The sequence below is a fragment of the Thalassophryne amazonica genome, chromosome 6 (genome assembly GCF_902500255.1).
Source record: "Thalassophryne amazonica chromosome 6, fThaAma1.1, whole genome shotgun sequence".
Classification (NCBI taxonomy): Eukaryota; Metazoa; Chordata; class Actinopteri; order Batrachoidiformes; family Batrachoididae; genus Thalassophryne; species Thalassophryne amazonica.
In genome coordinates this window covers 79808252-79826797 of record NC_047108.1, presented here as the reverse complement: position 1 = coordinate 79826797, position 18546 = coordinate 79808252, and the positions used below count along the sequence as shown (strand labels likewise).

The 18546-nt window shown below is 40.1% G+C and overlaps 1 protein-coding gene across 1 annotated transcript in view; it reads right to left on the bottom strand.

Moving 5' to 3' along the window:
• samhd1 (SAM domain and HD domain 1) overlaps window positions 1-18490 on the bottom strand; it is a 29957-nt gene extending 11467 nt beyond the window's left edge. The window contains exons 1-9 of the mRNA XM_034172576.1: window positions 18177-18490; window positions 18003-18069; window positions 15940-16012; window positions 14282-14442; window positions 12407-12522; window positions 5146-5216; window positions 2269-2427; window positions 2080-2180; window positions 1875-1983 (exon numbers count right to left, since the gene is read on the bottom strand). Coding sequence (XP_034028467.1) covers window positions 1875-1983; window positions 2080-2180; window positions 2269-2427; window positions 5146-5216; window positions 12407-12522; window positions 14282-14442; window positions 15940-16012; window positions 18003-18069; window positions 18177-18348 — 1029 coding nt within the window. The 5' untranslated portion in view covers window positions 18349-18490. The remainder of the gene's footprint in view (window positions 1-1874; window positions 1984-2079; window positions 2181-2268; window positions 2428-5145; window positions 5217-12406; window positions 12523-14281; window positions 14443-15939; window positions 16013-18002; window positions 18070-18176) is intronic.
• Between the last annotated feature and the right edge of the window lie 56 nt (window positions 18491-18546).

Below are 18546 nucleotides of genomic sequence, written 5' to 3'. Positions count from 1 at the left end.
GTTAAGGACCTTAACTAATGGGTGTGGAATTGATGGTGTGGAAGGGGGGAAGCTTTTGAAAATTCAAGCTAAAAATTGGCCATTCTAGGGATACCCAAAGGGGAAAAGCCAGGTACAACAGCCCAAGTCCCTTCATCATGTCCAGAAGGCTGGGGAAGTTTGTTGAGTGGGCAATCTCATTCTGGGTTAGCCAGTACATGGCCCTCAGTGAGGCAGTCGGAGTCTGTGCACATTTTTAAAGTCAAGACTTAAAACCTATTTTTATTATCTTTCTTATGAGTCGCAGGGGTGGTGCCAAGTGGTTAATGCGCTTGGTTTCAGTTTGGAAGGTTCTGGGTTCAAATCCCACCCCTGCCACATTTCTCCATGTAATGTGGAGTTGCGTCAGGAAGGGCATCCGGCGTAAAACCTGTGCCAAATCAACATGCAGATCCACCTTGGATTTGCTGTGGCGACCCCGAGTGCAAACAAGGGAGCAGCCGAAGGGACTTACTTACTTACTATGAGTAGTTTTTATTTTGTTATGTTTTATTCTTTTACTTCTGTTTTTAATTAGGTATTTGAATTTTTATTTATTTATTTATTTACATTTTTTATGTTGAACTGTTCTGTGTGAGGCACCTTGAGACAGCTTTTGTTGTAATTTGGCGCTTTATAAGCTGATTAAGTTGAAATTGAACAACATTTTATTGAGTCTTAAAGTAAATAAATATGAAATTGGTTACTGGATCCTTAAACTCTGGACATAATAAACTCTACATGGTGGATCCTTGATCTCTGGACATAAACAGAAATAAAATGTTTTTTTTTTTGTCAAAAGCATTTACTTTCAGACATTATTATTGGCATGAATGTATTTCCATACCTATGAGCTGAGCTCTAGCTGCAGCTATGCTGCAGGTCAGGTTTATAAAGAATGCAAGACGCCTCATTTCGGGAGGAAAAAACGTTTTAGTCGACTGTAGTTTATTGTCTGTATTGCAACGTTTGTAAAAGGTGTCATTTTATTTAAAGCGGCAATTCGTTTTGAAGTTATTAATTCCGAGCGGACTCTGTCTCAGTAGAGAGCCGCGCAGCATTTAAAGCTGTGACAACGGAACAGAGGATGATTCTTGTTTCTCGACTGCAAGACAAGAGTCCCAGTTAGTGACTTTAATCCACACAAAAGTGACTCATGATATTTTAATGGCTTTCAGAGGGGTTAAGAAGCGGACTTACCGCTTCTGAAGAGCAGCGAATCAAAGAGCCACGAGCCATTGAATCGAAGCATTGCTTAAATTCACGCTTCAAACTGGAGTCGCGCTGCAGAAACTGTTGATTACAGATGCTGTATTGAAAATCGTAATGGTCCAAAATTATAGCGTAACAGGCCGTAACGCAAGTTTGCGCTAGCTAGAACCCTGATATATATATATATATATTTTTAGGGGTGCTTGAGCACCCCTAAAAGTAGGCTAACTCCGCCCCCCGGCTCCAATTAAGTTGTAGAACACCTCAAAGATGATCAGCACCAGAGCTCAATTTTGAGCTTAATGGCAAAGGCTGTGAATACTTCCAGTATGTACATGTGACTTCTTAGTTTTTTTTTTTAAATAAATTAGCAAAAATCTAAAAAACAAACTTTTTTCACATTGTCATTATGGGGTATTGTGTGTCGAATTTTGTGGAAAAAAAAAATCATTTTTGAATAAGGCTCTAACATAAAAAAAAAAAATGTGGTAAACATGAAGTGCTGTGAATACTTTCTGGATGCACTGTAGTTTTATTTTATTCTCCCATATAACCACTTAGGTACTACTTTAGACTGAAGGTGTATTGTGAACATGGCCCTTTCTAAAAAAAAAAAAAAAAAAAAGACCCAGTACAATCGCAACCTTGTCTCTCGTGCAAATGTTCTTGTGACCGTCCACTTCACACACTCTGGCAAACTTCAGGAAGCGGCGATGGTCAAAGTTATTCTGGATTCCCAAGTGGTAACAGTCCCTGAAAAGAAGGAGTGAGAACATGAATGAACAAGAAAAAAAAAAGAAAACAAGAAAAATAACATTAAAATCACTCCACATTAAAATGCAGCTCTACCTGGCAAAGTAGTCCCACTTATCCACGTCAAGGCCATTTCTTTTATTGGCCACTACTTCATAGAGGAACGATTTCTCTGCTGGGCGCCCTTTGTATGGCCACTGTGCAAATGATAAAGCATGAGTGCAGGTGAACACATTTTTCTGGTGTCATGCCAATGAGTTTTTTCCCCACTCATATGATGGGTACCCTGCTACTTTGCAAAGGACTGGGATCCAGCGGTCCAGCAATTTGCTCTTTGATGAAGTCCATGTCCTCTGGCAGCACCAGTCCGTGCTTCTTCATCACTGGTTCCAGCTCATTATCCTTCACCAGGTAGTCAAACATGTCCAGGGAGGCTTGTTCATGCTGTATATGAGGATTATTAACAAATTATGATCAGAACGTGCATGCTCGCAATCTCAAAATGAAACCATAGTGAACCATTACTCAAACAGAAAGTGCAACTTATCCCTGCAAAAACAAGACAAGGTGGAAATGTGTCTTATCACTTTTTCCAGACAGCACGTCTGTGGCCATAATGTACATAATGACTCAGCACTTAACAGTTTGAATCAATGTGATTTATGAGGATGAGCACCACAAACACCATATCAACCCGAAACCAGGCTTACAACTCAGTCATACAGCAGACCGTATTTATTCTGATACAGGTTCCTATTAAAAAAAAAACCCCACAAACACTGAGTGGATTTTTAGATTTCAGATTTAGGATTTTTCTATCAGGGGCCATTAAGGGGTCACATTTTACACAGAGGGGCAGGGTATATGTCCAGCATTCAGGCACATTTCCTTTTCAGTCTTTTGCTGTTGAAAATAATACCTCTATTTTAAGAACACTGTTAAGCATCTTTCAGTTGAATATAGAGTATATCAACTTCTATTCAGCTTCATAGTGTAGTGAGCCATATGTTTCTGTCATTCCCACTTGATTTGCTCAGTATGTGGGCTGATGTGTTTAGTTCAATCCCCACTCCAGCAGCTTCCAATCACCTTCATCATGTAATGAGTGGCAGGTGTCATGACCGGACTCCTCGATTTGCTGAGCTTTTGGGGTTCAAGAAGTTGTTGCTACACCAGCAGAGCCTCATAGTTGTCAACAGGGCATCCTGCCACTCAACAAGAAGTCCATCTGCTGTAGTGTAAAAATTGTAAAGGTCTTAATATCAGAGGTCATCCAACTTCCAGGTTCAGTCATTGCTGTTCAACTCGAGTCTTTGGCAGTTTATGTAAATTGTAACATCTCATCAAAGTGAAAAGAAATGTCACAGTCTTCATTTAAGATAAATAATTAAATTATTGCAGGATTATTTTTTTTTAAATAACAGGAATACCAGATGGAGAAAAAAAAATAGATTGTTTTATTGGAACTATAACTTTGTTGGATTCCAAAGTGGTTAAAGATAAAATAAAACTAATAATAATAACATACCGATATTTCTATAGTCATTTTTAGAAGACAATCACATCCATGAAAAATTCTAATGTGGATTTAGACCACGACACAGCACCAAGTCAGCACTTTTAAAAGTACATAATGACATCACTCTGTCTGTGGATGCAGGGAATCCTGCTATGCTGGATCTGTTGGATCTTACACCAACCTTAGACATTATGGATCATTCAGTATTTGTTTCCCAGTTAGAACATCTTGGTGGCATTCATAGTACTGCGCTTAAGTGGTTTAAAATCATATTTGGCTGAGAGTTTTTCTATTGTGATTGGTGACCTCTCCTCATCAGTTGCGGAGTACCACAAAGTTCTATTATTGGCCCTATTCTGTTTTCAATGTGCATGTTGCCATTGGGGTCGATTATAGCCAAGCACAACCTGTCCTTTATCAACCTGTCATCTTTATGTAGATGATCTGCAAATCTATCTGCCTATGAGGACTAATGGAAGTGATGCTTTGTCATCAATATTTAATTGTACTCATGATGTAAAACAGTGGCAGTCCCAAAACTGCCTTTACCTGAATGATGGTAAAACAGAAACCATTGTGTTTGGATATTCTGGAATGCTGAATGCTATACCGTCAAACTTTGGTGTTCTGGCTAATTATTTAAAACCAGCTGTCAAGAATTGGGATTGATATTTGACAGCTGTTTGAGGTCATCGACCAACAGATAAACGCTTGTCAAAGCAAGTGTTTTCCAGCTATGTCTTCTCACTAAAGTAAAGCCCTTTCTCAATAGACGTGATCTTGGGAGGCCATTCATGCTTTCATCAGCTCCCGACTTGATTACTGTAAGACACTTTATGCTGGTGTTAACCAGTCTTCTCTTGCACAACCCCAACTTTTGCAAAATGCTACTGGTTGTCTTTTAATGAACACTTTCAGACGTGAGCATATTAACCATGTACTTTAATCATTCCACTGGCTTTCAGTTCATTTTAGAATTGATTTCATGATTTTAATGTTTGTTTTTAAAGCTATTAATGTCCTTGCACCTTCCTACTTGTCTGAAAATTTAACTGCGTAGGACATTACATGCGTCTGGTCAGCTTTACTTATGTTCCGAGGTCAAAATACAAACTCTTGGGTGGTCGTGCTTTTGTGGTAGCCGGCCCCAGACTGTGGAACAACTTACCTCTTCATTTCCGCACTATTTCTGACCTTGCTCTTTTTAAGTCAAAGCTCAAGACTCATTTATTTAAACTGGCTTTTAATACCTAGTGGTGCTTTGACATGTTTTGTTTGTACAGTATGTGCCATTTTAACTCTGTTGTATGTTTGTTTTTTTGTGAATACTTTCTATATGATTTTACTGTAAAGCACTTTGGACACGGTGTGGCTGCTGCAAGTGGCTATATAAATAAAAGTTGATTAAGATAGTTGCCTGACTAAATTACAATAAATCTCAGTGACTCTTCATTAATGCTCTGTATTCTTGGTAAATGCAAGTCTAAATTAGAAGCTAAATCCTTAACTTTAGTGTTCCAACATGCACTCTGTTGAAATTCACCAAATGATTCTCCCTTAATGCCACTACGATCTGTGTCTGTACATAATTTCTTCTTTCTCCTCAGATGTTAAGTGTCTCCAACAAAGAAATGATTTCTTACCCTCCATGTAATGTCTCGTCGAGCTTTGGGAATGAACAGCCCATCAAACAAATGGGAGAAGGGCCCGTGACCTGAATGAGCAGACACAAAAGGTTTTGATTTGGACATATGCAAACTCATGTTTAAAACCTGCTGCTGTCAGGGTTCAGATGTTATAGGGCAGTGCAGTCTTGTTTGAACACCTGCGTGAAATCGTGGGATTTGACCACTCCCAGGGACAGCCTGCCTTTGCGAGACACAAACACAGGGGTCACAATTTAAAAATGCTACAATCACGTTGAAAACTATGCCATATTACTTGTCTGATCATAATGATTCCAAAAAGGCATAGTTTGGACTATCTATGATTGAATTCCATGGAGTTATGGGGTAAAAACGGCAAAAATGGTGACAAAGATCAGTTTCAGTTTGTACAGGGGTCAAAAGTTAAAGTTGCTCCAATTTTGATAAAAAGTGATGTAAATAATTGGCTGAAATAAAAGGATTAATAAATGCTGAGGTGTAAATGTAACATGATAACTAAGCATGACAGATGGTGCAAACTATTCCTTTTTAAAATGCTATTAACTGAACCAATAATTTATACTTTTTTTTTTACCAACATAAAATGTTAAACGTTTTATGTATGTAAAACGGTTGACCCGTTTTAACGGATCAAATGTTAAAGCTGCTCCAATTTTGGTTAAAAAAAAAAAAAAAAAAAAAAGATATAAAATGAGGTGGGCTTCATAGATAATTGGCAAAGCTTCTGGGGAAAACCTGGTCTTGTTAGGAGAGACGGCATCCATCCCACTTTGGATGGAGCAGCTCTCATTTCTAGAAATCTGGCCAATTTTATTAAACCCTCCAAATCGTGACTATCCAGGGTTGGGACCAGAAAGCAGAGTTTTCTCTCTGCACCTTCTCTCCCCCTGCCATCCCCCCAATACCCCATCCCCGTAGAGACGGTGCCTGCTCATTAACCAGTAAAAATCTATTTAAGCATAAAAATTCAAAAAGACAAAATAATATAGCACCTTCAACTGCACCATAGACTAAAACAGTTAAATGTGGTTTATTAAATATTAGGTCTCTCTCTTCTAAGTCCCTGTTAGTAAATGATATAATAATTGATCAACATATTGATTTATTCTGCCTTACAGAAACCTGGTTACAGCAGGATGAATATGTTGGTTTAAATGAGTCAACACCCCCGAGTCACACTAACTGTCAGAATGCTTGAAGCACGGGTCGAGGAGGATTAGCAGCAATCTTCCACTCCAGCTTATTAATTAATCAAAGATCCAGACAGAGCTTTAATTCATTTGAAAGCTTGACTCTTAGTCTTGTCCATCCAAACCTTTTGTCTGACTTAGTGCTTAGCTCAGATAAGATAATTATAGTGGGTGATTTTAACATCCACATAGATGCTGAGAATGACAGCCTCAATACTGCATTTAATCTATTATTAGACTCAGATGGCTTGGCTCAAAATGTAAATGAGCCCACCCACCACTTTAACCACACTTTAGATCTTGTTCTGACATATGGCATAGAAATTGAAGACTTAACAGTATTCCCTGAAAACCCTTTTTGTCTGATCATTTCTTAATAACATTTACATTTACTTTAATGGACTACCCAGCAGCGGGGAATAAGTTTCATTACAGTAGAAGTCTTTCTGAAAGCGCTGTAACTAGGTTTAAGGATATGATTCCTTCTTTGTTATGTTCTTCAATGTTTCTGTGTAGGCTCTCAGTTGTCCAGGTGGTTTCCATAGTAGAGAAGCTTGAAACTTCAACTGGACTGGACTTCAATGCCATATACCAACACAGTGCAGAGTAGCTACCTAAACTCTGTGAGTGAGATAGATTATCTCGTCAATAGCTTTACATCCTCATTGAGCACAACTTTGGATGCTGTAGCTCCTCTGAAAAAGAGAGCCTTAAATCAGAAGTGCCTGACTCCGTGGTATAACCCACAAACTCGCAGCTTAAAGCAGATAACCCATAAACTGGAGAGGAAATGGCATCTCACTAATTTAGAAGATCTTCATTTAGCCTGGAAAAAAGAGTCTGTTGCTCTATAAAAAGGCCCTCCGTAAAGCTAGGACATCTTACTATTCATCACTAATTGAAGAAAATAAGAACAACCCCAGGTTTCTTTTCAGCACTGTAGCCAGGCTGACAAAGAGTCAGAGCTCTGTTGAGCCGAGTGTTCCTTTAACTTTAACTAGTAATGACTTCATGACTTTCTTTGCAAATAAAATTTTAACTATTAGAGAAAAAATTATTCATAACCATCCCAAAGACATATCTTTATGTTCAGCTGCTTTCAGTAATGCTGGTATTTGGTTAGACTCTTTCTCTCCGATTGTTCTGTCTGAGTTATTTTCATTAGTTACTTCCTCCAAACCATCAACATGTCTATTAGACCCCATTCCTACCAGGCTGCTCAAGGAAGCCCTACCATTAATTAATGCTTCGATCTTAAATATAATCAATCTATCTTTATTAGTTGGCTATGTACCACAGGCTTTTAAGGTGGCAGTAATTAAACCATTACTTAAAAAGCCATCACTTGACCCAGCTATCTTAGCTAATTATAGGCCAATCTCCAACCTTCCTTTTCTCTCAAAAATTCTTGAAAGAGTAGTTGTAAAACAGCTAACTGATCATCTGCAGAGGAATGGTCTATTTGAAGAGTTTCAGTCAGGTTTCAGAATTCATCATAGTACAGAAACAGCATTAGTGAAGGTTACAAATGATCTTATGGCCTCAGACAGTGGACTCATCTCTGTGCTCGTCCTGTTAGGCCTAAGTGCAGCTTTTGATACTGTTGACCATAAAATTTTATTACAGAGATTAGAGCATGCCATAGGTATTAAAGGCACTGCGCTGCAGTGGTTTGAATCATATTTATCTAATAGATTACAATTTGTTCATGTAAATGGGGAGTCTTCTTCACGGACTAAGGTTAATTATGGAGTTCCACAAGGTTCTGTGCTAGGACCGATTTTATTCACTTTATACATGCTTCCCTTAGGCAGTATTATTAGAAAGCATTGCTTAAATTTTCATTGTTACGCAGATGATACCCAGCTTTAGCTATCCATGAAGCCAGAGGACACACACCAATTAGTTAAACTGCAGGAATGTCTTTCAGACATAAAGACATGGATGACCTCTAATTTCCTGCTTTTAAATTCAGATAAAACTGAAGTTATTGTACTTGGCCCCACAAATCTTAGAAACATGGTGTCTAACCAGATCCTTACTCTGGATGGCATTACCTTGACCTCCAGTAATACTGTGAGAAATCTTGGAGACATTTTTGATCAGGATATGTCCTTCAATGCACATATTAAGCAAATATGTAGGACTGCTTTTTTGCATTTGCGCAATATCTCTAAAATTAGAAAGGTCTTGTCTCAGAGTGATGCTGAAAAGCTAATTCATGGATTTATTTCTTCTAGGCTGGACTATTGTAATTCATTATTATCAGGTTGTCCTAAACGTTCCCTGAAGAGCCTTCAGTTAATTCAAAATGCTGCAGCTAGAGTACTGACAGGGACTAGAAGGAGAGAGCATATTTCACCCATATTGGCTTCTCTTCTTTGGCTCCCTGTTAATTCCAGAATAGAATTTAAAATTCTTCTTCTTACTTATAAGGTTTTGAATAATCAGGTCCCATCTTATCTTAGGGACCTCATAGTACCATATCACCCCAATAGAGCGCTTCGCTCTCAGACTGCAGGCTTACTTGTAGTTCATAGGGTTTGTAAGAGTGGAATGGGAGGCAGAGCCTTCAGCTTTCAGGCTTCTCTCCTGTGGAACCAGCTCCCAATTCGGATTAGGGAGACAGACACCCTCTCTACTTTTAAGATTAAGCTTAAAACTTTCCTTTTTGCTAAAGCTTATAGTTAGGGTGGGATCAGGTGACCCTGAACCATCCCTTAGTTATGCTCCTATAGACTTAGACTGCTGGGGGGTTCCCATGATGCACTGAGTGTTTCTTTTTATTCACCTCCTTTTTGCTCTGTATGCACCACTCTGCATTTAATCATTAGTGACTGATCTCTGCTCTCTTCCACAGCATGTCTTTTTCCTGACTGTCTCCCCTCAGCCCCAACCAGTCCCAGCAGAAGACTGCCCCTCCCTGAGCCTGGTTCTGCTGGAGGTTTCTTCCTGTTAAAAGGGAGTTTTTCCTTCCCACTGTCGCCAAGTGCTTGCTCATAGGGGGTCGTTTTGACCGTTGGGGTTTTTCTGTAATTATTGTATGGCTTTTGCCCTACAATATAAAGCACCTTGGGGCAACTGTTTGTTGTGATTTGGCGCTATATAAATAAAATTGATTTGATTACCACTGTGTTACATCACCTTTCTTTCTAACACTCGATAAGCGTTTGGGAACTGAGGACACTAACTGTGAATGTCATGATTGGGTATAAAAGGAGCATCCCCAAAAGGCTCAGCCGTTCACAAGCAAAGATGGGGTGAGGATCACCACTTTGTGAACAACTGTGTGAAAAAAATAGTCCAACAGTTTAAGAACAATGTTTCTCAATGTTCAACTGCAAGGAATTTAGGGATTCCATCATCTACAGTCCATAATATAATCAGAAGATTCAGAGAATCTGGAGAACTTTCTACACGTCAGCAGCAAAGCTGAAAACCAACATTGAATGCCCGTGACCTTCGATCCCTCAGGCAGCACTGCATTACAAACCAACATCATTGTGTAAAGGATCTTACCGCGTGGGCTTAGGAACACTTCAGAAATCCACTGTCAGTTAACACAGTTCGTCGCTAGATCTGCAAGTGCAAGTTAAAACTCTACCATGCAAAGTGAAAGCCATACATCAACAACATACAGAAACGCTGCCACCTTCTCTGGGCCCAAGCTCATTCGAAATGGACAGACGCAAAGTGGAAAAGTGTGCTGTGGTCTGATGTGTCCACATTTAAAATTTTTTTTGGAAATCATGGACGTCGTGTCCTCAAGACAAAAGAGAACCATCCAGATTGTTACCAGCGCAAAGTTCAAAAGCCATTATCTGTGATGGTATGGGGGTGTGTTAGTGCCCATGGCATGCACAACTTACACATCTGTGATGGCACCATCAATGCTGAAAGGTACATCCAGGTTTTGGAGCAACACATGCTGCCATCCAAGCAACGTCTTTTTCAGGGACATCCCTGCTTATTTTAGCAAGACAATGCCAAGCCACATTCTGCACGTGTTACAACAGCGTGGCTTCGTAGTAAAAGAGTGCAGGTACTAGACTGGCCTGCCTGCAGTCTAGACCTGTCGTCCATTGAAAATGTGTGGTGTATTAGGAAGCGCAAAATACAACAACGGAGACCCCGGACTGTTGAAAGTCCTACATCAAGCAAGAATGGGAAAGAATTCCACCTACAAAGCTTCAACAATTAGTGTCCTCAGTTCCCGAACGCATATTGAGTGTTGTTATAAGGAAAGGTGATGTAACACAGTGGTAAGCATACCAGTGTCCCAGCTTTTTTGAAATGTGTTGCAGGCATCCATTTCAAAATGAGCAAATATGTGCACAAAAACAATAAAGTTTATCAGTTTGAACATTAGCTATTTTGTCTTTGTGGTGTATTTAATTGAATATAGGATGAAGAAGATTTGCAAATCATTGTATTCTGTTTGTATTTACATTTTACACAATGTCCCAACTTAATTGGAATTGGGGTTGTACAAGGGCTGTCCCTGGATGTAAGATTATTGCGTCATAGGAGTCCATTTTAACCTTTTAGTGCCCTCCCTCAAACGACACTGCGCTGCCCAATTACCAAAAGCCTCTTATGGTGGTTACAGTCCCCCCCATTAGTTTTTGTATACAACTATATTGATCATGTTCACCAATTAAGAGTAATTAATTTATGAGTTATAGCAGAATTAGTGAAATAAGCCACACCCATCCAAATTTTGGAGACAATTGTAGCAAAACAGGGAAAGTTATCAAAAACCCATTTGATAACTTTTGTGTAGTTCAGTTTAAACATTGTATGTGCTGCCTTTGGTGAAGACTGAGTTAAAAATTGTTGGAGGAGTAGTGAAAAAAGACATTTCAACCAATTTGGAATGCCAGAAAATGTTCCAGACAAAAGTGGGTGAGGCCGATGTGATTAAATCAAGAACACTCGAAGGAATCAAGATATCGATTTCATGTCTTATGGTATAAGCGTTACTGAAGGCTCTCGGTTGAAACCCCACCCCTGCCCATTCTCCATGGAATATGGAGTTGCATCAGGAAGGGCATCCAGCTCAAAACTTGTCCCAAATCAACATGTAGATCTACCCTGGATCTCCTGTGGTGACCCAGAGTGAAAACAAGGGACCAACTGAAGGGACTTACTTACTATGGTACAAGAGTTAAAGCCAAAATGCAGAAGTGGTTATTATAATGGCAGGTTATTATAATGGCATCATGTGGTACACAAGTGTAACTTTTTTAGTGGGTGCAATGTGGAAGCGCCATGGCAAGTTTTACTGCTGTCACATTTACAGTCTCTGAGCAAAAAACTGTTTTAGTGAAAAACAATTCAAAATGTCGGCAAAGCTACAACATGGACAATGGCGAGGTGCATCTGAGCACATGGAGTACTAGAGACAAAGAACCATGATTCTACGATGTAGGTTCAGTAGTTATTGCCAAAAGACTATTGTGGTGGTTGTGGCGGTGCCTCCACCAGGTCGTTTCATGTATCAATTTTTTTGGCACAGGTCCATCATGACCGTGTCCACCAAGTTTGATGTCAAAAGAGAAATTCATTCATATACTATACCAGATTTAGTCAAACAAGCCACACACACAAACTCAACTTTGGCAACCAACAGTAGCAAAACAGAAAAATGTCAATCCATTGGGTAACATTTGTGTGGCTGCGTTAAAACATTATACATACAACGTTTTGTTAAGACTGAGCAAAACCTGTAGGAGGAGTAGCAAAGACTGTTTTTCAAAAAAGTCATAATGGCTGAAAATGTTTCCAACAGAAACAGGAGGGGCCTATGTGTTTAGATGCAGAAACACCCATGGAATACAGGTAAGTAAGAACTTTGATTATGTGACTCACAGTTCAGACGTTTTTAGCCAAAAGGTAAACATGATTCTTATAGCGCAAACCATCAGGTTGATCACTGTAGTTTTTCAGATCTGAATAGCCATGGTGAGTTTGGAATTATGTGCTAAATGTGTTGCTGTAGCCTTTGCAGGTTCTGAGCTCTGGATGACGTCATCAAAAAGACTCACCCAGGTCATGACAAAGACCAGCGATCTGCACACAGAGGATGTCTCGTTGAGAGATTAGGAGTTCTGGCTGCCTCACGTTGAGAGCTTGGACAAGTCGACCAGCCAAGTACCCCACCCTGTACCAGCGCACGCACACGCACACACACACACACACATCAGTGCAATAACATCTTCTTCCTATTTTAAAACTAATGAGTTATTAGGTTCAAACTCATCTATTAATTGATGACAATGATACAGAATTGCATTCATGTCTAAAATTAAACCCTCTACAACTAAGCCATGACTTGTCAGAGGACAGAAGATCTAAACCTCTTGTTTGATCTTAACAACTGACGTTTTATTTTAGAAAATGTTCTGCTGTCATGACATTTTATTCTCCCTGCCTAAAAAAAATTGAATAATTCCCCTGTGGTTTCAACTCTTTAAATATATGTAGTACTCAAGCCAATGTTGCTTCATGACAATTATACGAGGGCTGTCAATAAAGTTACGGTCCTTTTTATTTTTTTCAAAAACTATATGGATTTCATTCATATGTTTTTACGTCAGACATGCTTGAACCCTCGTGCGCATGCGTGAGTTTTTCCACGCCTGTCGGTGACGTCATTCGCCTGTGAGCACTCCTTGTGGGAGGAGTCGTCCAGCCCCTCGTCGGAATTCCTTTGTCTGAGAAGTTGCTGAGAGACTGGCGCTTTGTTTGATCAAAATTTTTTCTAAACCTGTGAGACACATCGAAGTGGACACGGTTCGAAAAATTAAGCTGGTTTTCAGTGAAAATTTTAACAGCTGATGAGAGATTTTGAGGTGATTCTGTCGCTTTAAGGACTTTTCACGGTGCGAGACGTCGCTCAGCGCTCTCAGGCGGCGTCATCAGCCTGTTCAAGCTGAAAACCTCCACATTTCAGGTTCTATTGATCCAGGACGTCGTGAGAGAACAGAGAAGTTTCAGAAGAAGTCGGTTTCAGCATTTTATCCGGATATTCCACTGTTAAAGGAGATTTTTTTAATGAAAGACGTGCGGACGGGTCCGCGCGTCGGGACGCAGCCGCCGCGACGCTCCGCCACAGGAAAAACACCTCTGTTGAAAGCCTTAAGGACAAGTTGGAACATGTCCTGCCTGTTAAACAATTTCTCATATACTCACTCCACTGAAAGCCATCAAAAGCCGCCTGGATTTTACAAATGGTTATCAACACGGAGGTGTTTTTCCTGTGCCGCCGCACCGCGTCGGCTGCGTCCCGACGCGCGGACCCGTCCGCACGTCTTTCATTAAAAAAATCTCCTTTAACAGTGGAATATCCGGATAAAATGCTGAAACTGACTTCTTCTGAAACTTCTCTGTTCTCTCACGACGTCCTGGATCAATAGAGCCTGAAATGTGGAGGATTTCAGCTTGAAACAGGGCTGACGATGACGGCTGAGAGCGCTGAGCGACGTCTCGCACCGTGGGAAGTCCTTAAAGCGACAGTCTCACCTCAAAATCTCTCATCAGCCGTTAAAATTTTCACTGAAAACCAGCTTAATTTTTCGAACCGTGTCCACTTCGATGTGTCTCACAGGTTTAGAAAAAATTTTGATCAAACAAAGCGCCAGTCTCTCAGCAACTTCTCAGACAAAGGAATTCCGACGAGGGGCTGGACGACTCCTCCCACAAGGAGTGCTCACAGGCGAATGACGTCACCGACAGGCGTGGAAAAACTCACGCATGCGCACGAGGGTTCAAGCATGTCTGACGTAAAAACATATGAATGAAATCCATATAGTTTTTGAAAAAAATAAAAAGGACCGTTACTTTATTGACAGCCCTCGTATATATATATATATATATATATATATATATATATATATATAAAAATAAAAATAAGGGCGTACCCAATGCTGTGTTCAAAGCGGTTGTGGGATGCTCCAGGAAAAACAAAGTAGGTCCCACCAAGCTGCTTGATGTTTCGCAATCTCTGGAACTGAGGTGTGTCTATGATTCGGATGAGAAGAGGGTGTAGCTCTATGTGTCCATGGATGGGATCATTAAAGACCTGATGGAAATGGAATGGAAAAAACAGCTTTATTCATAGACTGCAAAAACAGTTGGCAAACCTTCTGTAGTTATCCATCAGTTTTCTGAAGAGTGAGTCTGAAGCTGAACTGGGGCAGCTCTAAATGTTGCAATTTTGGCATCGCCTGACTCTGCCTAATTCCCAGCCAATACGACCTGGGTGGGATGAATGAAGTTTGAACACACCCACTTATCTTGAAATTATTACTAAAATAGCTAAGTAACCTGAATTCTGGAGATTGACTAATGTATATTTTTGTAGTTTGAGCAGTTGCCATAACAACGATAGCCTTGATATCTGTGGCACTATCAGAGACGTTGCATACAAATTCAGTAACACTAAAATTTCATACTAAAAATACCAGAACACAGATTTCTTTGATGGTCCACAAGTACAATTAACTTGAAAAATGCTGCAGCTTAAGACACCTTAAACTAGTAAGTTGTGTAAAACTTGACACTTGTCAATAACAGGCAAATTAGTAATAGGCAGTTTCTCAAGTCAGCGGCTGCACGCTTGTAAGGCTGTAATCATTGGCCATTTATGTTCTAAGTAGGGCAACTAGACCAGTTTCAAAGGCTGCATGTGAAGCAGCCAATGGTCAGAGCCTTCTTTCCCCCGCAAATAAAAAATACATCAGGTGGATCCTTCATTGCCCAAACAATCTCATAAGTCAATGCATTATTTTTTTTTCCAAAGACAAAACAGTTGATAGATTAAAAAAAAAAAAAAAAAAAAAAAAAAAAGGGACAAAAGGAGAATTGTGGGGCCTGTGCATACAATTATACATAAATAATATTTAAAAGTAAAGCATAAATAAATAAGTACTGAAAAATGATTACCAAGCTACTGGTTACGCTATGCTCACTTGGCGCATTCAGCTGTCAAGTCTGCCAGGTGACGGGAGGTTGGGGCAGAGAAACATAACTATGCAAGAGAAAAACACTCATGGGTGAAACAGTTTCATTGCAGAATATTTTTTTCCAGCCTCCATTGTATCTGAAGCCTGAAGAGATTTGTGAGATAAAGCCCTTAAAAATGCTTTTCCTTGTACCAGGGTGTAAACAGGACTGACTTGCTTTCCTAAGCCAGCCTCAAGAGTTGCAAGCACGTGAGTTTTTGCTTCATTTTTCAGGACTGGAAGTTGATGTATGATTACAAAAACAATCCACATGTCGCAATTACACCAACTCATACATTAGTCACGCATCTGGGTGGTTTCATCAATGAAACGTGCCATGGAACATCATAGCAAGTCTCAACCATGAAACCCCCCCCCATTTCAATGCCCCTTTAATGTTTCTCCAGCTCAAAGTGCTTATTTCCTACTGCGGAGCGAAAACTCTTTCCTAACTGGTCCATAGACTAAATCTGGTATCTTTCAAACTTCAGTTTATGCCACGGGCTGTTTTCCTTTCTCAAGTTGTGTCTTTCTTCCTTGTTTAACCCTGAAAGTCAAGGTGATGGCGTTACTACCTTGTTTGACTCAGCTTCTATCTGCCAGAGCTTCCTCAGACTGTGTAGGATATGAAGGCGGTCACCAAGGAGTCTACATAAAATAAAGTCAAAGAGGGGAAAAGAAAAAAAAAATGTGCAAGTCAGAAAAACAGTTGAGAGGCATGTGGTTTTCCTTCCTTTTACAAAATTGTTGGCTGTTTTATAGCCCTGGTCAGACTTAGTGCTCCCTTGAATTTTAAGCACAGAATTTAAAATATGTTGAGAAATGAATGTAAAGTACACAATTTTGCACAATCTGAATATTTACAAAAATGTCTAAATTGACTGAGGAACAATAAAACAAAACTGCTTTCACATCACGACATAAAACAAGTCTATAAATGGTTCATTCTGATGTGGTTTATGGGAAGTTGTATATTTTATTTAAACATTTTCTAATGTAGACAAGCAACCACAAGTCAGTGCAGTGAGGAAGCCTGTTACACAAAACAATTAGGATGTGTAATATAGTATATCTGAGTTATATTCTTGCGGTTGTCTCATGAAAATTCCAAAAGGTCTAAAAAGTTATTCTAAGTCAGGGGGCAGCCTCCCCTAGTCCTTGGAGTGCCTACATACTAAGATAACATAAGTACTAGAGTCCACAGTGGCACTGAGCTGTGTCCTGGAAAGGAGGCGTGGTCACCATTTTAGATCAGGGCAACTCAGTGGGCAGTGCGCACTGACACTCAATGAGTCTCATCAAGAAACAGGTGCAAAATGCTGGAAAGCTGTGCATGTTGGTAAAGCCACAGACGGAGGATGAAGGGAGACAACATTTCCTTCCATAATTAAACTTAATTTGGTTATTCTTGTTACTTTTTCCATGACTTTTGGACAACAAACTGGTATAAAGCGTCATGCCTGTGTATGAAATCTGAACATTTAGAAACCACCTTGAATGGAATTTTATTCAAAGCTGAATTTATTCAGTACTACACAAAAACTTAATTAATACAGACCATGTGGAATAAATTAATGCACTCTGTGTGCCAGTGTGGATTGTTTACATCATGAAGTGGAGAACAATATGGAATCTGTTAAGTATAGATAGATAGACAGAATATAATCTTGGGACTCCGACAAGGACGGTCGCATTCCTTCCCTCAAATATTGCCTTTATGCTATGTTTAACCTGTGTGGAACTTCATAAACGCAAACCAAATTGGACACAGCTTATATATATATATATATATATATATATATATATATATATAAATAAATAAATAAAACAGCAAACTTCCCTTTCCCCCAGAATGGCATGAACAGGAAGTGATCGTGGCTCACAGCGATTCCCACTGAAGATAACTAAGAAACAACCTGAGCTTCTCATGTGAGGTGATGGTCTAGTGGTTAAGGCGCTGGACTTGAGACCATAAGATCCTCTACTCAAATCCCAGCCTGAATGGAAAATCACTAAGGTCCCTTGGGCAAGGTCTTTAATCCCCTATTGCTCCCGGTGTGTAGTGAGCGCCTTGTATGGCAGCACCCTCACATCGGGGTGAATGTGTGAATATGAGGCATTATTTGTAAAGCGCTTTGAGTGTATGCTGCCGATGGAAAAGCGCTATATAAATGCAGTCCATTGTAAAAAATGGACTGCATTTACCATTTAACATAAAACAAACAACAGCAACGTCTAAAAACCCACAAGAGTTTTAGGCACAATACATGAAGTTTTATGTTGCAATGTTAATGTTGTCCGTGTGCAGCGGCTAAATTGCAGCCTTATCAGACTGGCTCAATGCAGTTCTCAATGTTAATGACATCTTGCAGAGTGTCAACCTGTCTGAAATTTTGCGAGATTTTGCAGGATTTGAAACCTCAATAGGGCAAATATGTGCATGTGCCTGTGAATGTGTCAGAGGTGTTGCACACAAGTCCTTATTTAATAGTACCCTCATCAAAATACCCCGCACCCCCACAGTCCCTGCAAAAAAAAATAAATCTCTGGAGCCGCCACTGCGCCCAGACCGTTTCACTATGACTTGAAGTCAAATTACGAGAATTACGAGAATCGTAGAATCGACTGCTTCACTTACTTGACACCCATCTTCTCCAGGTGAGCTTCTGTGACATATCGCACCCCGACACCGGTGATTTTTTGTTCTGGACCAGAACACAAAAGCAGACACCGCATTTGTAGTTAAATCAGTCTTCTCATTTCTCAAATATAACTATATCAGCTACCACAGGAAACCGTTCACAAAACCAACCTCGAAATTTATCCTCCCATTGCTGGAGACCTTCTCTCCGCAGAAACTGGCAGGTTTCCTCCACTCCCCACCGACCGTAGTCCGAGTCTGACTGCGGGACATCAGACACTCTTTTCTCCGGCGTCCTGAAGCTGTTTTCAGCCACTTCGAGCGGCCGCTTCCGACTGGCCATGTCGAGCCGAGCACCGCGACTATTCTGGTAACTTCTGTCCGCACAGAGGAGAGCCTCAAACCTGCTGTCGTTAGTGTTTTTCTCAGTCACCAGACTAACTGAACGAATCAAATCTGCACACAAGACGACACAGAAGCGGCGAAAAATACCCGGGTTGTTTCTGCACCAGATACGTCATAGTGCTGCTTCCGTTCCTGG